We start from the raw sequence: 17,965 nt of genomic DNA, 5'->3' as shown, positions 1-17,965 counted from the left end.
ACACTCCGCTTTCCCTCATCAAGTACTTATTTATTAAGCACCTGCTATGTGACAGCAATGTTCTAGAAACAGCTGGTAACAGCAAAAAAGACCATGTCCTTGCCTTCATGAAGCTAGTGGAAGATGAGCTACAACAAACAAGTAAACAAGGTTTCATATATTCTGTATCATCTAACCAAAAACATCAACAGTTTAAAACTCAACATCATTTTATTGCCCTGATGAAACACACAAACAAAAAAAATGACAAAATTAACATTCCACCTGGTATATGACATCCTATTTCTGAAATGTTAAAACATGCTTTAAAAAATCAGTGAAGATGTGACAAGTGTTATGAAAGAATAAATATAAGCTAGGCTTGGTGGCACACTACTGTAATCCTAGCTACTCAAGAAGCTGAGTTAGGAGGACTGCAACATCGAGGCCAGCCTTGGGCAAAAAAAATTTAAAGGGCTGGGAATGTAGCTCAATGGTAGAACACTTACCTGGCATGGATGAAGCCCTGGGTTCATTCCCTATTATCACAAAAAGATCAGAAAGACAGGAAGAGGGAAGGACAGAGGTGAGGGAGGGAGGGAGGCTATCAAAGTGATGAGAACATACAGGCCATGGAGCACAGGAAGCCACCTATACAGAAGGCCACCTCAAGGAGAAGACATTTATAAGTACATGAAGACTCCCACCTTGCTCAAGGAGCCCCAACAACCTGCACACTTTAAAGCCTGGTTCCAGCAGAGAGGAGAACAAGCACAGAGTCTGAGAAGACTGAGTCTGGTGTTTCCATGGGCATCACGGAAGGAGGCTAGTGTGGCTGCAGGGGAAGAGAAGGGCCAATGACTGGGCCAGAGGGGTGGCAACAGCAAGATGGAGCAGGTGCAGGCAGAACAAGAGGAAGAGTTCAAACCCTACCAAGAGCAAGAGGAAGCCACAGCCTGGGTCCACACAGGTGAGTCACGGGCTCTGATTCACCAGTCCCAGCCCAGGTGGCATCAGCTGAACCACACTGCTTGGTGAGTGAGGGGTTAAGGAAAACATTGGCACAATTCTTGTTGGCAGGGAGAGATTTGTAATATTTTTTAATGTTGCTACAAAATACAGCAAGTAATATTTTTAATCAACAAATATACATACACACACAGTAGTGATGCGAGAATAAACACCATCTGGGCAGTGCTCCCTGCACCAACATAACCAGAACGGAGGCCTCTGGAGCCAGACAGGCTGGGGGCTTGGTGCCATCAGCCCACTGGTCACTGTCCCCTCAGAGCCAGCCAGAGAGGGTCCTCTGTGGTCAGCAGAGGGAGACAAGCTCCTGCTACTCTGTCCCAGGAACCCGGCCTCTCTGAGCTGCACTTTCCTTACTCAAGAGACAGAGACACAGCTGGGCACTAAGTGCTCTGCAGTCAGACAGCCCCAGGGTTTGAATCCCAGCTAAGCAGCTTACTAGCTGTGTGACCTTGGGCAGGGGACTTCCTCTCCCTAATTAGTTTCTTCATCTGTGAGACGGAAATAATTAATGGTAGAGGCAGTGGGGCTGCTGTGAAGATTTGACAAAGCATCTACAGAATGCAGTTGGCATAAAGTAAACAATCGATAGAAAACAGTAAGTAGAACTGTGAAGTGCCACACAAATACTAGTTATAATCCACACCAGACACATGCAGGGTGCATAAAAACACATGACCTGGTCAATAACTGGAAGTAGTACTGGCACATACTGTAAAATGAGCACTGTGCTAGCTGTTCTTGGGTCATTTGTGACCTTCAAGTTTCTGCCTTCTCCTCCACAATCTGTACAAAATTAAACTGGGAAGATTCTTTTTCAAGCATCTTCTAGGTATGACATCCTACAGTTCAAACCTGGACCTGCCCTCACCCTAGAATAACAGGGGGACCCCAACGAGAGGGGTCTCTACCACCATGGCATGCTTGGCTGGCACCTCGCATGTCTCCAGTGACAAAGGGCGTCCATGAAGGGTGTCTCTCTCTCCTCTTCTCTCCAGCCCACAGCCCCCAGTTACAAGCTCCAAGGTCAGGTGTGGGAACGCGTGCAGAAGAGGGAGACCACAGATAGCAAAGTCAAAGGCAAGGATGAGCCAGGGCAGGCAGGAGCCTCATCCAAGTCACACACACCAAGCCCTCACCACTTCACTGTTACCAACGCTGCTGGAAACCCAGATTTCTCGCCCTTAGCACCACCACCCCAGGACCACAAATGAAGTACCGCCCTCACTCACAAGGAGCTGTGAAATTAGAAGTAAGTTCCCAAAGGAGGCCTGAGGTTTCCTCATTCAATCACACAGGTCCGAGGTAGGTCACATGGCCACCCCATGACTCAAAGGCTGGGGAGAAGGGTGCAGCTTCAACTAACTCAGCGGGTGTTACCAACAACTGAACGGAAGGATAACCACAGAAATGAGTGGGTCCCGATCCCACTGAACCAATATAAGGAAGGTCGGTCAAAGTGACGATAAGCTGCAATATCCTTAGACACCAACACAACCTCTGTGTGAGCATGCTCTCGCCCTGGTGAGTCCTCACAGCACCACACCCACTTTCCAATTGAGGAAACCAGGGCCCAAGAAGGTTAAACCCCTGCCCCAGGCTGTGTGATCCCACCTCCGCCACTACTAGAGTCTGTTGAGGGTGACAGGATATTAACCCACATCACGACCAAGGGCAGTGCAAGTGCTAGGCAGCAGTCCAGGGCTGGAGTGGCCCCCAGGCGGGACAGCACCCACAGAAGCTAAGTCAATAAAAAGAGAGGGGTTGACCACTAAGAGCAAGCCAGGGAACCCCAGCCAGGCCCCAAGGAGGCTCAGCCACAAGGGGCACCTTATGCTTGGGCCCCCCAACTGCCTGGATGAGACCCTGATACCCCCACTTGCCCTGCCCTCCCTCTTCCCCTACTCCCCTTTGCCTCTCTTCACAGCAACTACTACCACCTGGTACTAGATACATTTGGTCACTCGTTCACTTGTCACTCCCACCAGAACATGAACTCTACCCACCGCAGCAAGGGTTCTATTCCACTCTGGCTGAAAGGAATTTTCATTTTCCAGTTCCTAAAAAAGTGCCTGGCACACGGGAGATGCTCAAATGTGTGTTAAATATTTATTAAAGACCCAGGCCCATAACACTATACTCATCTAATAGAATATTGTCAGTTTTCTGTTACTGAGACAAAATCTCTGAAATAATCAAGTTCATCTTGGCTCACAGTTTCTGAGGTTTCAGTCCATGGTGGCTTGGGCCTGCTGCTCTGGACACGTGGCACATAGCACATCATGGCAGGAGTGCACAGTGGAGGCCCATTCACCTTATGGTAGCACAGAGAGACAGAAGAAGGGCTGTGCCCCGGTGTCCCCTTCAAGGGCACACATCCAGTGACCTACATCCTTCCACTGGGCCTGCCCCCTAAAGGTTCCATCACCTCCCAAGAGCACCACAGGCAGGGGACCAACCTTTAACTCACAGGCCTTCAGGGACACTTATTCAAACTGTAGCTCGTAATGATTCAACAGCCACCAAATTCATACTTAAAGAGCTTATGATAAAATCAGACAGGTAAGACAAGCACCGACCAAATAGGAGCCACAAAGCAGTCCTATAAAAGCAACTCAGCCAAAATGCCCAGGCACTTCATAATGGAACCCTCAGTTCTAGCTCCAAGGGAGAAGGCCTGCATCAGGCTGAAGGGGATGACTGTGGAGAAGGGGGAGCAGAGGGTGGGTTCTGGAGCACAAATGGCAAGAGCAAAGGCACAATGGGGAAAGAGCTTATGGAGGTCCTGAAGTTCAGTGAGACAGGAAGAAAATAAGACATAAAGGGTTATTGGGGTTCCCCCAGTTGAGGGCCTTGAAGGAGGTTAAGGAGGCTGGAATTAATTCTGCAGTCAATTGGGAGCCACTGATAGTTTCCGGGCAGGGACCCAGTCAGAACCTTCTCTCTGCACATAGAGTCTGGCAAAGCAAGAAGAGGAATTGAAGGTACTGGAGAAAGGGTGGCTGACAAGATAGTGCAAAGCAGGAGTGAGAGGGCTGATAAGCCTCTCTCTGCAGGACTGAAGGGGAGGGAATGAAGACAAAGGAGACTAAGGAACTCAAATTATTTAAGAGCCAGCATCTTTCAGATTGCATGGAGCAAGTGAAAAAGGCAATTTACAGAATAGCATATACAATATGATCTCATGTGTACAATAAAAAAAGAAAGAGTACGCTTGTATATATAGGCTTAGAAGAAGTCTGAAAGGATTCATGAAAAATTGCGAACATTTGGCATTTAAAAATAAGATGCATTTTGCAAGAAGAAAAAGTCATAAAGTAATAGATGAGAGAAAAGCTGACAGTGAGGCTCCAAGCGAAGCTTGCTGGAAAGGAGGAGGTGTCATTGCTGAGCTGAGAACCCTCTGTGAGTGTGTGGTGCTCGGAGCCAGTTCAAGCAGCTCTGTTCCACAGCCAAATGAGGTACACAGGAAGTTGCAAGAGGCTGCACCTGAAGGAAGAAATCAGGGAATCCCTGGCCTGAAAGGGCTGTGGCCAACCAGAAAAAGCATGTAATTTCTGCATGCTCCAGAAGGGGGCAACAAAGCTCACGGCTGTAGCAGAGGAAGTCAAAGCCTAGACTAAAGGGTTCCTATTTAAAGCTAATGATAAAAACACTGTGCTTTACTGTTCCTTGAGCACGCTCCATATGCCAAGCTCTGGGCTAAATGCATTCCCTGTGCATTACCATTTTACAGATGGAGAAAATAGAGTCAGGAGGCTAAACAACTCCCACAACCACAGATGCCATTCGTGCTAGGGTGGAGACTTGAATCAAACCCTGGCATGTACCCGTGAAGACAGTAACCATGTTCACTGAGGGCCGACCCAGGAAAACTGAGACAACTGCCCGGGTTCTCTGTGCTCCCTCCACTGCCAGAGCTTTATGAGGCCAGGGAAAAAAGTAGGAGCATCTCTGTGCTCCGTCGTGGACAACAACTGGCACTTGTTGGCCTGGCACTGTCTCTCTTCAGGCCCCATGAGAAGCAGCAATGTGGAGGCCAGTGTCTACTTCAGAAGCGGGGCACCAGCTCGCCCGTGGACAGAGTAGAGTCTCACCTCACTCTATGAAAGGGGACAGTGAAGTGCAGTCAACTGCCCAGGCTGTGCGACATGTCGGCAGCCAAGCCAGGCCCACATAGCCACACTCAGTCCACTCCATATCTCATTTTCTCAGGGCCCACTGGGTGCTGGGCACTGTGCCAAGAGCTGGGCAACCGGGAGATAAAATCCATTCCCTGCTCTCTCCCAGCCTGGGCCTGCAGCTCCTGCAGCAGGGCGGGGTAGTGCTGGCTGGGCACCAGGACATCGCCAATGTGGCCAATTTCCAGAAGAGTTTGCCAGGGGCTCAGTGTGCCAGGCTCCTGGTGCCTGGGCACCCTAGTCCCCAGAGAGGCACTGCCCCATCTGGAGATTTTAAAAAGATTCCTCTCCTCGCCTAAGGCTGTTGCCTTGGAGATTTTGTTCCCTAGTCCTTCAGTGTTGTGTGAGCTGAAATTAGAGCCACCGGCTGCTCACCATGGATCTGAATCCCACAGCGTGAGGATGAGAGCCCTCAGGGACCTCCTACACCACGTGTGCCAAACACAATGCCTACAGGGGTCAGGCGGGTGACAAATGAATGGAACAGGCCTGGAAGGGAAAAAAAAAAAAAACAGTGCAGGACACCTCGGTGATCATGGTGGCGAGAACACAGGTGCCACCAAAAGAGGGCAGCCACCTCAAAACTCCAACAAAGCACTGCCATATGGGAACAGACCAGCCGTTCAATGTTTCTTCCAAAAACACTAAAAATTGTATTTATGTAAAGCTTCTCAATTTTTAAACAGTGGCAATTAATTCAAATCTATTAATACCATAAAGTTTCTGGACTCATGGTTGGGGGCAAGAAAAACAGCCAATGGCTTGAAATTCTACCCAGCAGGTACTTGACTAACTTGTGCCAGACTCTGAGCCAGGCGGGGGTGGCGGGAGAGATGAATGGCATGTGGCTCCCGATGGCAGACCACAAAGGGAGTGAGTACATAGATCATTTTGGAAGACAGGCATGGTGGTGCATACATCTCAGCCTTCGGGAGGCTGAGGCATGAGGATCATGAGTTTGAGGCCAGCCTGAACTATATAACAAGTTCTAGGTCAGCCTGGACTAAACAGTGAGACCCTGTCTGGACAAAAACAGGGAGGTGGGACAGGTAATGGGGAAAAAATAAGAACCAAGATATATCATGTACAGGTACAAGCACCCAATGATAAATGTAAATGTATTGTATACCTAAAATGTACCAATAAAATAATTTAAGCAAAAAATCCCACAAAAAACAGGGAAGAGGAAAGGAGGGGAGAAAGGGAAGAGGAAGGATGGAGGAGGAGATGGGGAGAGGCATCATTTTGGCCCAGGACAGTGAGCAGAGTCTGCAGGTGACACCTAGGAAAGCCCTCTCAAAAGGCCACAGCTGGACAGTGTGGTCCTAGGGAGGAGAAGGAATTCCACCAGTCAACGGAGAGAAAGGTACACAGACAGAGGAGAAGGAGACAGCTGAGGAGACGCAAAACAGGTGTTCCCTACTGGGACAGCCAGGGCAGGCAGAGCATGATGTCAGCACACGGTCCAGGAACCTAGAGGCCAGAGAAGCCTTGGATGTGACACCATCCACTGTGACTAAGCACTGACACAAAGGGCTGGGGATGGGACTGCTTCTCCCCAGGATGGATAGGACAAGGCAGAAGCAAGGGATGCTTTCCCCTCTGCACCTCATTTGGAACTGTTTGAATTTTATGACCATTTGCCTGAATTTTATGACCATTTCAAAGGTAAAATGTGGCTTTAAAAAATTACACCAGGAACAGCAGAAGTGTAGATTTGTGAAAAGAAGCCATGAACTGGGAGAAAGAATAGTCTGTCCGATGGTCAAGGGGAAGACTATGGGGCCTTGTTATGGCTTGTGTTTAGATGTCCCCCAAAGCCTCATGCTTTTCCAGAGGTAGCTGAATCTGGGTACGATTGATTCATGATGGGGCTAAGCTCGAAGGCACTGGGATTAAGGGCGTGAGTGCTACCCATCCTAAGTAGTCTGAATAAGATGAAAGGGGCAGGAAGACACTAGCAAGGCTCCCCTGTTGCTTTTGCTGCTTCCACCGCCATGAACTGTTGCCCCTCTGCCACCCTGCCTTGGAGCCAACCGATTATGAACCAAAGCCTCTATGAACTGAAAGCTAAATAAACCTTTTCCCCTTTAACTTTGGGTGTCAGGTATTCTGTCTCAGCAACAAAAGAAAAGTAACTAAGACAGGCCTCAACTGAAATAAAAGATAAGAAAAAAGAGGAGAGAATTAAATCAGAAGGGTACAGCTCCAGACTTGTCATTAAAGGTAGAGAAAGAGAAACAGGTGGGATGACTGCACTTTCATAGTAAGAAACAGGGCACTTCTAAGGGAGGAAGTGGGGGATGCAGTCAGGTTCTGCTGGATACAGTGAATCCCATGCACCCACAAGACAAGGGATATGCAATGGGAGATGGCCAGAGGCATTTAGGACAGCCCTGAGTTGAACATCTAGAGCTCAACAGACATCAGCTCATCAATGAGGATGAAAGAGAACAGTCCGTGAGGGCACAGAAGGGACTGAGGGCTGAGCTAGGAAACATTCTGAAGTTTCTACCAGACCCAGAGAAAGGACAGAGTCCGAAGCATCTCTGATCCTGGCCATCAGCGCTGCTGCAGAAGAGCATGGAGAGACTACACTCCCACAGGCAGGAAAGGTAGCACGTGCCACCTGAGAGAGCAGGGATGCCTTCCAGAGCAGACCTTCACTTCCTGAAGGAAGGAACTACCCCAAATGAGCTAAGGTTCAAAATGAACAACTGGCCTCACATTTATGTTACTTTACAGGTTTATCCTTTACCTAGCAAAATCTTAAACACTGTACTATGATACAGTCAAAGAGCACTACAATGGCATGTCGTGGTGCCTAAAGTCAGAAGGCAAAGTGGAAACCAGTGTTTCTAACACTGTTTAAATGTTATCACCAGTCACACTGAAGCTCAACTTAACCTCTGAGAGTTGCTCAGTCTGCCCTCAACGTACAGTGGACTGCACAATTGTGTATACTGTCCCCTGCTGTCGTCATCACACTCAGTGAGCTGGGGAATGCCCGAGGGCACCAAGGCAGAATCTACACACTGGAGCAGCCTTCTGACTGTCCTGTCTCAGCAGCTGAGAAGGAAGGGCAGGGAGACCTGAAGTGCTCTGCTTCCTGACAGATTTTACTCTATTTTATTTTCTGTATCTCAGCACATGTCAGAAGATGTTATATGGTCCGGGAGCACTGAATAGAAAAACACATGAGAAAGCGCCTAGCCCAGGGACTGGCATATTTCAAGTCTATATTCGCTGGACTCGAAAGTCAGATTCAGACACCATTCACTGGAAGATAGAAGACAAGTTGGCCACCTGGCTTTCCAAGCTGGCACTTCCTGCTGTGGCCCCGTCACACTGCACCACCCAGGAGGTCAGGCAAGTAGAGCCTTAAAGCCGAGGAAGACTGGAAAAGACTGGTGATCTAACCTTTCGAAGTACTATGCTAAATGGGTGCATGGTGACGCCACATCATGGCCCCATCTTGCACAGAGGAGGAAGGCTTTCCAAGCCCAGGTCTTCTGAGATCTCCAGTTTAACACACTGACTTTAAGCAGGTCAACTAAGAGGAAGAATGCAATCAAAGAGCAGACATTATAAACTGGACAGGACCACAGCACAGAGGTTAACATCTATCGGTAACATAAGAAAGATAAAGAACTAACACAAGAAGAAACAAGATAAAACAGTACAAAGAGAGCATCAGTGCTCATGCTGAGACCCTTCAGGAGACAAGCTCAAAAACAGCACTGGGAATAGTATGGTGGGAAAGGAAGTTTGCTGCTCACAGGAAACAAGTCTGTCTTAAATCCTGAAAAGGTACAAGTCTTGCATAGCTGCCACACTATTGCCAACTTGGCTAGAAGGAGGGCTGTCCATTCTTTAATCAAAGCGTGGAATCTAAAATGTAAATACTAATAAGCCAGACACTAATAAAAAAAGCCTGTCTTTGCCCTCTTAGAGCTTACAAAAGAAAAATGGGATATAAGGACTGAAAGGAATGGGTAATAGACTATGTTTTTAAAAACAAAAATCACAAATTGATTTTTTTAAGTTTATATAAAACCTACAGCTAATACAGGTAATGCTAGAAGACTGACTGCTTCTCCCAAAGTTCATGCAAGGACATCACTTTCACTACTTCTATTCAACTGTGTACTGCTGATTTTACCCAATGCAATAAGACAAGAAAAATAAAGGAAGTAAAAGTAAGACTGTCTTTATTTAGACAATATAAGGCTAGTTATAAGATATCCTCAGGAATCAACAACAGCAAAAATATTACAACTAGTAAATGAGTTCAATAAAGTTACAAGATAGATCAATATACAAAAATGAACTATTTATATCAGCCATGATAAATCTAAAACTGAAATTAAGAAAACAATTTCATTCACAATAATAGCAAAAAGAGTAATACTTGGGAATAAACTTTTAGAAAGAAGTGTAAGACTCATACACTGAAAGTATAAAATACTGCTGAGAAAAATTAAGAGAGCTACTTCATATTCACAGACTGGAAGACTCCATGGTGTTAAAATGGCAGTTCTTCCCCAAAATAAGCGATAGATTCAATACGAATCCTATAAAAATCCCAATAGGCTTTTTTTGCAGAAGTTCACAAAATGATCCTAAAATGTATATAAAAATGCAAAGGACTCAGAATAGTGAAAGCAATCTTGAAAAGGAACAAAACTGGAGGCTTTACACTTCCCAATTTTGAAACTACAAAGCTACAATAATCATTTAACAGTATAGTACTGGCATGAGGACAGACAGAGAGATCAATGGAACAGAATTGCAAGTCCAGAAATAAACCCTTGTATTTACACTCCATGGATTTTCACAAAGGTTCCAAACTAACTCAACAGGGAAAAATTAGTCTTTTCAACAGAGTTTGGAAAATAAGATATTTCATGCAAAAAGAAGTATTTAGAGGAGGGTTCAGCAAACTCCGATGCTTGAGCCAAGTGCGATCCACTGCTTGATTCTGTAAATAAGTTTTTATTCATTAACATATTGTCTCTGCTGCTTTCACCAACAATGGCAAAATTGACAATTCATGACAGAGGCCTTCTCATCTGCAAAACCAAAAGTGTTTACTATCTAATCTTTCAGAAGAAATTTTTCTCAGGCCCTGATTTAGAGCCTTGCCTAACAACATACACAAAAATTAACTATCAAACTCCTGGAAAAATAGGATAAAATGTCTATGACTTGAGATTAGCCAAAGATTTCTTATACTGTATACATCACCAAAAGTACAATCAATAAGAAAAGACAATCTTCATAATTATAAACATTTGCAATTCAAAGACACTACTATGAAAATGAAAATACAATTAGAAGAAAATTATTTGCAAATCAGAATGTAATAAAGGTTTGTGTCTGGCCCAAAGAAGTCTTATAATTCAATGATAAAAGACAACCCAACTGAAAATCAGCACATTGTTACATGGATAACAAATAAGCACAGGAAAAGATACTCAACATCATTAGTTTCAGGAAAATGCAAATTCAGACCACAATAAGGTACCTTTTCACAGCCACTAGAAGTTCTATAATCTAAAAGACCAACAGTAACAAGTGTTGGTAAGGATATGAACTCAAACTATCATATATCATTTGTAAAAACATAGAATGCTACAACCATTGTAGAAAACAATTTGACAGTTTCTTAAAGAGTTAAACATAACTTACCAAATGCATAAACAGAATGATCCAGTAAACTTACTCTTAGGTATCTATCCATGAGAAATGAGACACACTTCAAAATAAACCTTGTAAACAAACATCCACAGCAGCATTCTTCATAATAGCTGGGAATTGGAAACAATTCAAATGTTCCTCAACTAGTGACAAAATGCAGTACACAATCCATTCATCAGATATTATTCCGCAATAAAAAGAAACTACTGACACATGCAACAACATCAACAAACATCAAAAACTTTACATTGGTCTGGGGGTGTTGCTCAATGGGAGTACACAGCTAGACTGCAAGACCCTGGGTTTGATAACCAACACACACACACACACACACACACACACACACACACACACACAGCTGAGAGAGGCCAGACATAAGAGATACATGAATCAATTTATATGAATTATCCAGAAAAGGCAAATTTATAGCGGCAACAAGATAAATTGCCTGGGGCTGGGACGTGGATAGGGAGTAAGTGCAACTAGGCACAAGGTACCTCTTCAGGTCCTGTAAATGTTCTAAAATGGGATTGGGGTGACAGTTGCCCAATTCCACAAATTTACTAAAAAAATATTGAAATGACTACATTTTATGATGTGTAAAATATATCTCAATAAAGTTGCTTTGAAAAAAGAAAGGAAAAATCAGCATCACCCAATGAAATCTTTGCAAATTCTGTTCCTGATTAAAAATAATGTGCCAGGGATTTAGCTTAGCACTGCACCTGCTTTGCAAGCTCAAGGTCCTAAATTTGATCCCCAGTACCGCCCCCCCCCAAAAAAGAACAATGCAATGTGGCATCCAGAATAACGTGTTCACAGCTCTTCCTGGCACCCAGGGCCCACCAGTCTCACCTCATCACCCAGCCAACCTTCTCAGATACCATCCTTTCTCAAATATCATCCTGTGGCTCCCAAACACACAGGTTAGAGTCAGAAGGACTGAAGCTCCAGGTCTTCCACTAACTCATCTGTGACCTTGAGTTACTCCACACCACTGAATCAGTCTCCTCACTTCTGAAAGAGGACTACCTCCCCTCTACAATGGGGATAATGACATCTCACAAGGTCAGCATGTGGAATACCCGAAATAACGCTCTTAACACCAAGGACACAGTGCTTAGCAGTGAATACGCATACTTTCCAAGGCTGGTCCTGGTCCTGCCATCAATGTTGCCTCCTCTTTGACCATCCCACCTCAAGTGGGGAAGTCCCATCACTCTTGCACCTTTTTTATTTCCTTCTTTGCACTTGCAGCCTTTATTCTCTTACTCTTTGTCTGTTTTTTCTCTTTCTCTTTGATCTATCCCCCTTTGATCCATTCCGCTGAGAGGAGGTCTCTGTGATGCCAGGGACTTTAGCTTTGTTCCTTTCTGTCTCTGCAAGGCCAGTCCTGGCACTGTAATGTACTAGCAGTAAACATGTGCTGAGGCAAAGAATAACTGGTAGCTTGGCACAGTGTGCTGGCACATAGCCTGTGGCACTAACATGTCTTGGGACTGTCTCTTGTGTATCTGACTATATTCCTCTTGATATTTCCCTCCACAGTGGTCCAGAACCAGCCTCACAGGAAAAATGAATAAGGTGGAGCTGATCTATCCCAGAGGGTGTCATTAGCTTAGAAACTTGGCTGAGGAAGTAAGTTCCTGAATTGAGTGGAGCAGTGGGGAGACAAATTGTAGGAAAGGGGAAAAGGCTGACAAACTCTAAGGAGTCCGGAGGTCTACAAGTAACCAACTTGAGCTGAATTACCAAGGTGAATGAACAGGGTGGAGAAGAAGCAAAGTAGACACACACAGGACATGACCAGCACATGTGCACCTTCTCTCACTGGAAGATGAGGTTAAATTTACTGACTGAAACAATCTTCATGTATTTCACACATGCTTGCTCTGAAAACTGGAGTTGAATATAATTGCAGCATTTTGCATTAATTAAATTTTTTACATCCATGAAATTAGGGCTTAAACTTGCTATGTAAATTTGTGCAAATAACTATGCAAATGAGCAAAGCCCTAGTACTTAATTTTAAGGGACTAGAGCACTTTCTAGGACCAGGCCCCAGGGATTAAATACAAGTGGTCTCTAAGAATATTTAATTTTCTCTGAAGGAGATGGGGCAGATATTCTTTGGCCATTTACCTCCTTTTAAGTTAACTTCTAATCTGTTCACTTTAGTAACTGCTTTATTGATGCAATGATCTTTTTTACTGATTTTTTAACTTGCCTGCCTAACGACAAGGTAATGCCTCAACCCTCAAGTAACTCTGCTTAAAAAAAAAAAACACAAAAAAAACCGGCCGGGCCAGGGGTTTAGCTCAGTGGTTTCACCGCCTGCTGCACAAGTGCAAGGACAGTTTGATCCCCGGCACCAAAAAATAAAAATGAAAAGGCCACACATCAAAATACTTCATTATCATCACATCCCTTCTTCCATCTTCCCCTTTCAAGCCAGGCACACAAGCAGAAGGAAGGCCATGCCTTTCACAACATGAGGCCATGTACCTCTGTGTGCCTCTCTGGACAAGCCACTTATTCCTTCCAATTAGTGTGCCCAACTGGAAAAGGAAGCAGTCAAACAATCTGCAAGATTCTTTCTAGTTTTAATAGTCTGATAAAACTAAGTGGTGTACCAGCATCCCTGGCAGGTCAGGTGGAGGTAACATCACAGATTTTCAGGCTGCTCTTACATATGCCATTGTGGTATCAGGAAGCCTAGAGTAATGAGAAAGGGCTGCTTTTTGCATTCAAAAGATATAAATTAAAGGGCCAGAAGTTACTCAAGTAACATCTTGGACAACATCCATAATGGACGCTGATCGTCCATTTTTATAGTTTATTCTTTACATATTAAGAGAACTAGAAATAAACTGCATACTCAAAAAAAGATGTTGCTTCTCCATCAACTGAGAAGCAATCACCTCCAAAGGCACTCCCTTAAACTTTTGAAGACTGGGGCCAACATTCCCCCAAACAGGAGACAAAGTGACAAGGGTGGGGCAGCACCTGGAATCAAGGATGTCTTTCTAAATTCTACCTCAAGTTCTTTGCCTCTGAGCCTGTTGACACAAGCCGTCTCCTCCCCACTTCATCCTCACCACCAGCCAGGTCAATAAGCCTACACACCTCTTGCTGAGCACCGAATGTGCTACACATCCTGCTTGGCTGTGTCCCCACAAAGCACTCTTCCTGTTTTTTAAACACCGTCATATACATCTTCATCTTATCATAGACAGCACCCAGGATTATCTCACACTTTCATCCCAACTCTTTAATGTACTAGTTGAGGTTCAAAGGAAAAATGGTTCACCCAAGGTCACCTTAGCAATCAGACCTCCTGAAGTGTTTCTGAACCACCTCCCTAAATAACTCACCTACACCCAGCTCTATGCGTCTCATTCAAACTTGTTCCATTTCACTGGGTTCATTCATCTAATCTCCTAACAATTATAGACAAAGTACCCACTATGCCACAAGTGTGGAAAGGAAGTAAGCACAGTAGCTCAACAAACAGCCTTGGAGTTGACCTACTTCAATCTCAATTCTTCACTTGTTACCTGTGTGACCTTGGATAAGTTACTTCACACTAGCACCCATTTGCTTTAATCTACAAAATGGGCTAGCAGAATTCTACTTCTCATAGATCTGTTGAGAATTAAAAGAAATACCTGTAAAGGGCTTAATACAACACATGGCTGCCACTACACACTGAAATATGAGCTGCTTTTATTATTCTTCTAGGTGGTGAGGACAGAGTCATGAATCACACAAGAATCTGAGCCTCAAGAAGTTTACACTCTAATGGGAAACACAATAAACAAGTAAAAACAATTATCAATACAAGTTTCAAATTGTGACAAGTGCCATGAAAATAACCAATATATGACAGTAGGGGAGGGAAACTACTTTCCAGTGTTCAGAGGATTCTTGGATGACAAGTGAGCTATTACAAGAATGACAACGAAAAGCCAGAAATAAAGAAACCAGGGGGCGGGAGGTACAACAAACACAAAGACCTGTGCTTGGAGCAAGCTAGTATTTCCTTAGAAAAACTGGGCTTGGGGAATTTGGGGGAGTTCCAGGATATGGCCAGAAAGATCAGCAGGCACTAGGACACCCTCGTAAAACCAAAGTAAGGCACTTTCTCGTTTTTAATGTGCTAGGAATCCATTGGAGAGTTTTAAGGGGAAGGGTATACCATCTGATCTACAGTTCTTAAAGTGCTCCTTTGGCTGCGTTGTGTAGAATAGACTGTCGGCAGGTGTGGGAGTGGATAGTCCCCGGTTAACAGGCTGATGCAGTCGACCAAAAGTGGAAGCATCTCGTGTACACATAACACGCGGGTTCTTGGGCAGTGGGATAGGATGGGAGGATGAAGAATCAATTCAGAAAATGTAAAAAGTCAACCGGAGCGGGCAGTGGCCCCAGGTTCCCTCTTATCCTAGCGGCCTCCCCACCTGTCACGTTCTCCACTACCCTGAAACCAGTGTAGTGAAGCTTGCACGCTGCAGCCTTCGGTTCGGGTCCCGGTGTAGCCTCTTCCTGGACGCGAGACCCGGGAATTTTCCGAAACCCACGACCCCTCACGAGATGAGAAGGCTAGCACGGTGCGGCAGCGAATAAGGCGAGCCGCCCTCACGGCCCCGCAGCGCCCCACAGGCCGCGGCCCCTGCGCCCTCGGGTGCCCTCCATGCCCACCCCGACCCAGGAGGCGGTGCTCACCCGGATGCCCTGCAGCACCCGGACCCGCTCCTCCTCGTCCATTCCGAAGGACACCCTGCGGCCCTCGCTGCTCTCGATGGTCCCCATGGCAGGAGGCAGGCAGACAGGCAGGCAGGCAAGAAGGCGACCACACGACCCGGCTCCGAAGCAACCAGGCAGACGCGCGCCGAGCTCGACTCGGGCGGCCGCGGCAAGAACAACAAAACCCCGTCCTATTGGTGGGCGCTAGAATCTTGGCCAATCAGATTGCTCGAGGCCGCGGTGCCTTGTGGGAGTTGCAGTCCGCAGTCCGGGACCGCGCTACGGGAAGCGGGGAGGGAGATGGAGGCGTGGAGGTGTGATCCGGCAGCTCGTGTTGGACAGAGGCAGAGTGGGGTCCCGGCAACGGGGCTGGGAATGGCCGGCGCTTGCTTGCGAAGGTCACCCTTGAAGCAGAGCCAATGGCCATGTTCGGAGGCTAGGGGACCACCAGGAGGCGGAGGGGTCATCCAGAGGCGAGCTTCAGCAAGCAGATTGAGCAACACTCCCTGAGCGCCAGGCAGACACTGACCTCTCCCCGAGAATACCATGACCAAGACTACGTCCTGCCTTCCTGAAGTGTGCAGTGCTATGAGGAAACAAAGCACGAACAGGTAAGTACACCTATGACAAACGCGAAGCTGCATCCTAGTGCCGTGAGAAGTTAAAAACAAGAGGGCTCTTTTAATTTCTTGTCTGAGGAACAAGTGTTTGGATGGAGACTTAGGTATGAGTGGGAGTTACCCAGAAGGTGGGGGAAGAACTTTCTTGGAGACCAGCAATTGCAAAGGTCCTGAGCCAGGAAAGTGAAGGAGGGACCACCCCATGGCTGGAAAATAAGGGAACAGAGGAGCGAGAGGCAATGAGGTTAGAGAAACAGGAAGGGCGCAGGGTATTATTAGAAAGGGTCAGAGTTTGGGTTTTTATTCTAAATGCCTTGCGACGTCAGTGAATGGTCCAAAGCGCTAAGAGGACTTTGTTCAAGGAGCATATGTAGTACCATGCGTGGGGTGGGGAGTACTAAGCATTGTGTTCATGCTTCTTGCAGAGGACCGTAGTGTAGTGGAGGATGCATATGACTGCTATTCACAACCACAACTACCTTGAACTGAAGCTCCTTTTTGTTCTTCCAAGTTGCTGAATAGCTTTAATTTGCCAAAGTGAACCCCAAGCTGAATGTGGAATCTGGGGCTGGGAAACACAGGATTGCTCTATGAAATGGCAAGAAATATTTGAAGTTATTTTGGCAAACTGGAAAGAAAGATGTGAGAAGAAGGGAGGGAGGGAGGCAGTAAAAGAGACAGGTGAGATCCCTGAGACCGAATAGCTCAGGGTGACTGTGCAGGTGAGCATTCCAGAGGTCAGGTGGCCAGAAGACCTTAAGAACCAAGATATCAGTTGGTTTCATTCAGAAAATTCTTGATTTGCAAATCCCTGTCCATCCCCTCTGCCCTCCATTTCTTCCTTGTAAGCAGAGCCTATGTGGAAAATTCCAGTGTAAGTGATTTACTGGGGAGTGCTTAGGAGAAGGGAGGTAAAGGAATCAAGACAAGGTGAGAGGGAAAAGCTAGGTGAAGAGCTGCCCATGTCTGGTCCTGCGCTTTCCTCTGTTGAAAGGTTTTTGATTACTGATTCAATCTTCTTAATCATTATGCTGTTTAGACTTCCTGTGTCTTTATGGCTCAGTTTTGGTAGGTTGTATCTTTCTGGTCAGTTGTCCATTTCTTCTAAGTTACCCTCTTTGCTACTTTGCTAGCAAATAATTGTTCACAGAGGTCTACTGTGATCCTCAGTATTTCTGTGGTATCACCTTCATTTATAATTTTATTTAGTTAAGTTCTCTCTCTCTCTCTCTCTCTCTCTCTCTCTCTCTCTCTCTCTCTCTCTCTCTCTCTCTCTGGTTAGTTTAGCTAATTTTGTCTGTTGATCTTTTCAAAAGCCCAACTCTTAGTTTCACTAATTTTGTTTGTTTGTTTTTATTTTTGAGACAGGGTCTCGCTATGTAGTTTAGGCTAGCCTTGAGCTCACTCTGTAGCTCAGGCTGGCCTGGAACGCTCAGCAATCCTCCTGCCTCAGCCTCCCAAGTGCTGGGATTACAAGCATGCTCCACCATGCCTGGCTTCACTGATCTTTTCTATTGTCTTTCTACTTCTATTTCAATTATCTCTACTCTCATCTTTATTACTTCTTTCCTACTGCTCTCATTAGGCTTTCTTTATTCTTCTTTTTCTAATTCCTTGAGGTTATAAAGTCAAAGTTAGGTTGTAAGGTTGTTTATTTGAAATCTTGTGTGCATGTGTGTGTGTGTGCCTGTGTAATATGGGGGGTGGAACTCA

General features: G+C 45.7%; 1 protein-coding gene across 15 annotated transcripts in view; it reads right to left on the bottom strand.

Annotated features, from left to right (window-relative positions):
- Chchd6 (coiled-coil-helix-coiled-coil-helix domain containing 6) overlaps positions 1–15,815 on the bottom strand; it is a 251,791-nt gene extending 235,976 nt beyond the window's left edge. For all 15 annotated transcript variants that reach the window (XM_021250288.2, XM_021250292.2, XM_021250294.2 and 12 more), the window contains exon 1: positions 15,612–15,815. In XM_021250288.2, coding sequence (XP_021105947.2) covers positions 15,612–15,698 — 87 coding nt within the window. In that variant the 5' untranslated portion in view covers positions 15,699–15,815. The remainder of the gene's footprint in view (positions 1–15,611) is intronic.
- Positions 15,816–17,965: the final 2,150 nt, after the last annotated feature.

Source organism: Heterocephalus glaber, unplaced genomic scaffold (assembly GCF_053883595.1).
Source record: "Heterocephalus glaber isolate CG9 unplaced genomic scaffold, H.glaber_assembly_v1.0 deba00001615, whole genome shotgun sequence".
In the NCBI taxonomy this organism is placed as follows: Eukaryota; Metazoa; Chordata; class Mammalia; order Rodentia; family Bathyergidae; genus Heterocephalus; species Heterocephalus glaber.
Note: the sequence above shows the minus strand (reverse complement) of the source record. Positions and strands in the feature narration are given on the sequence as shown.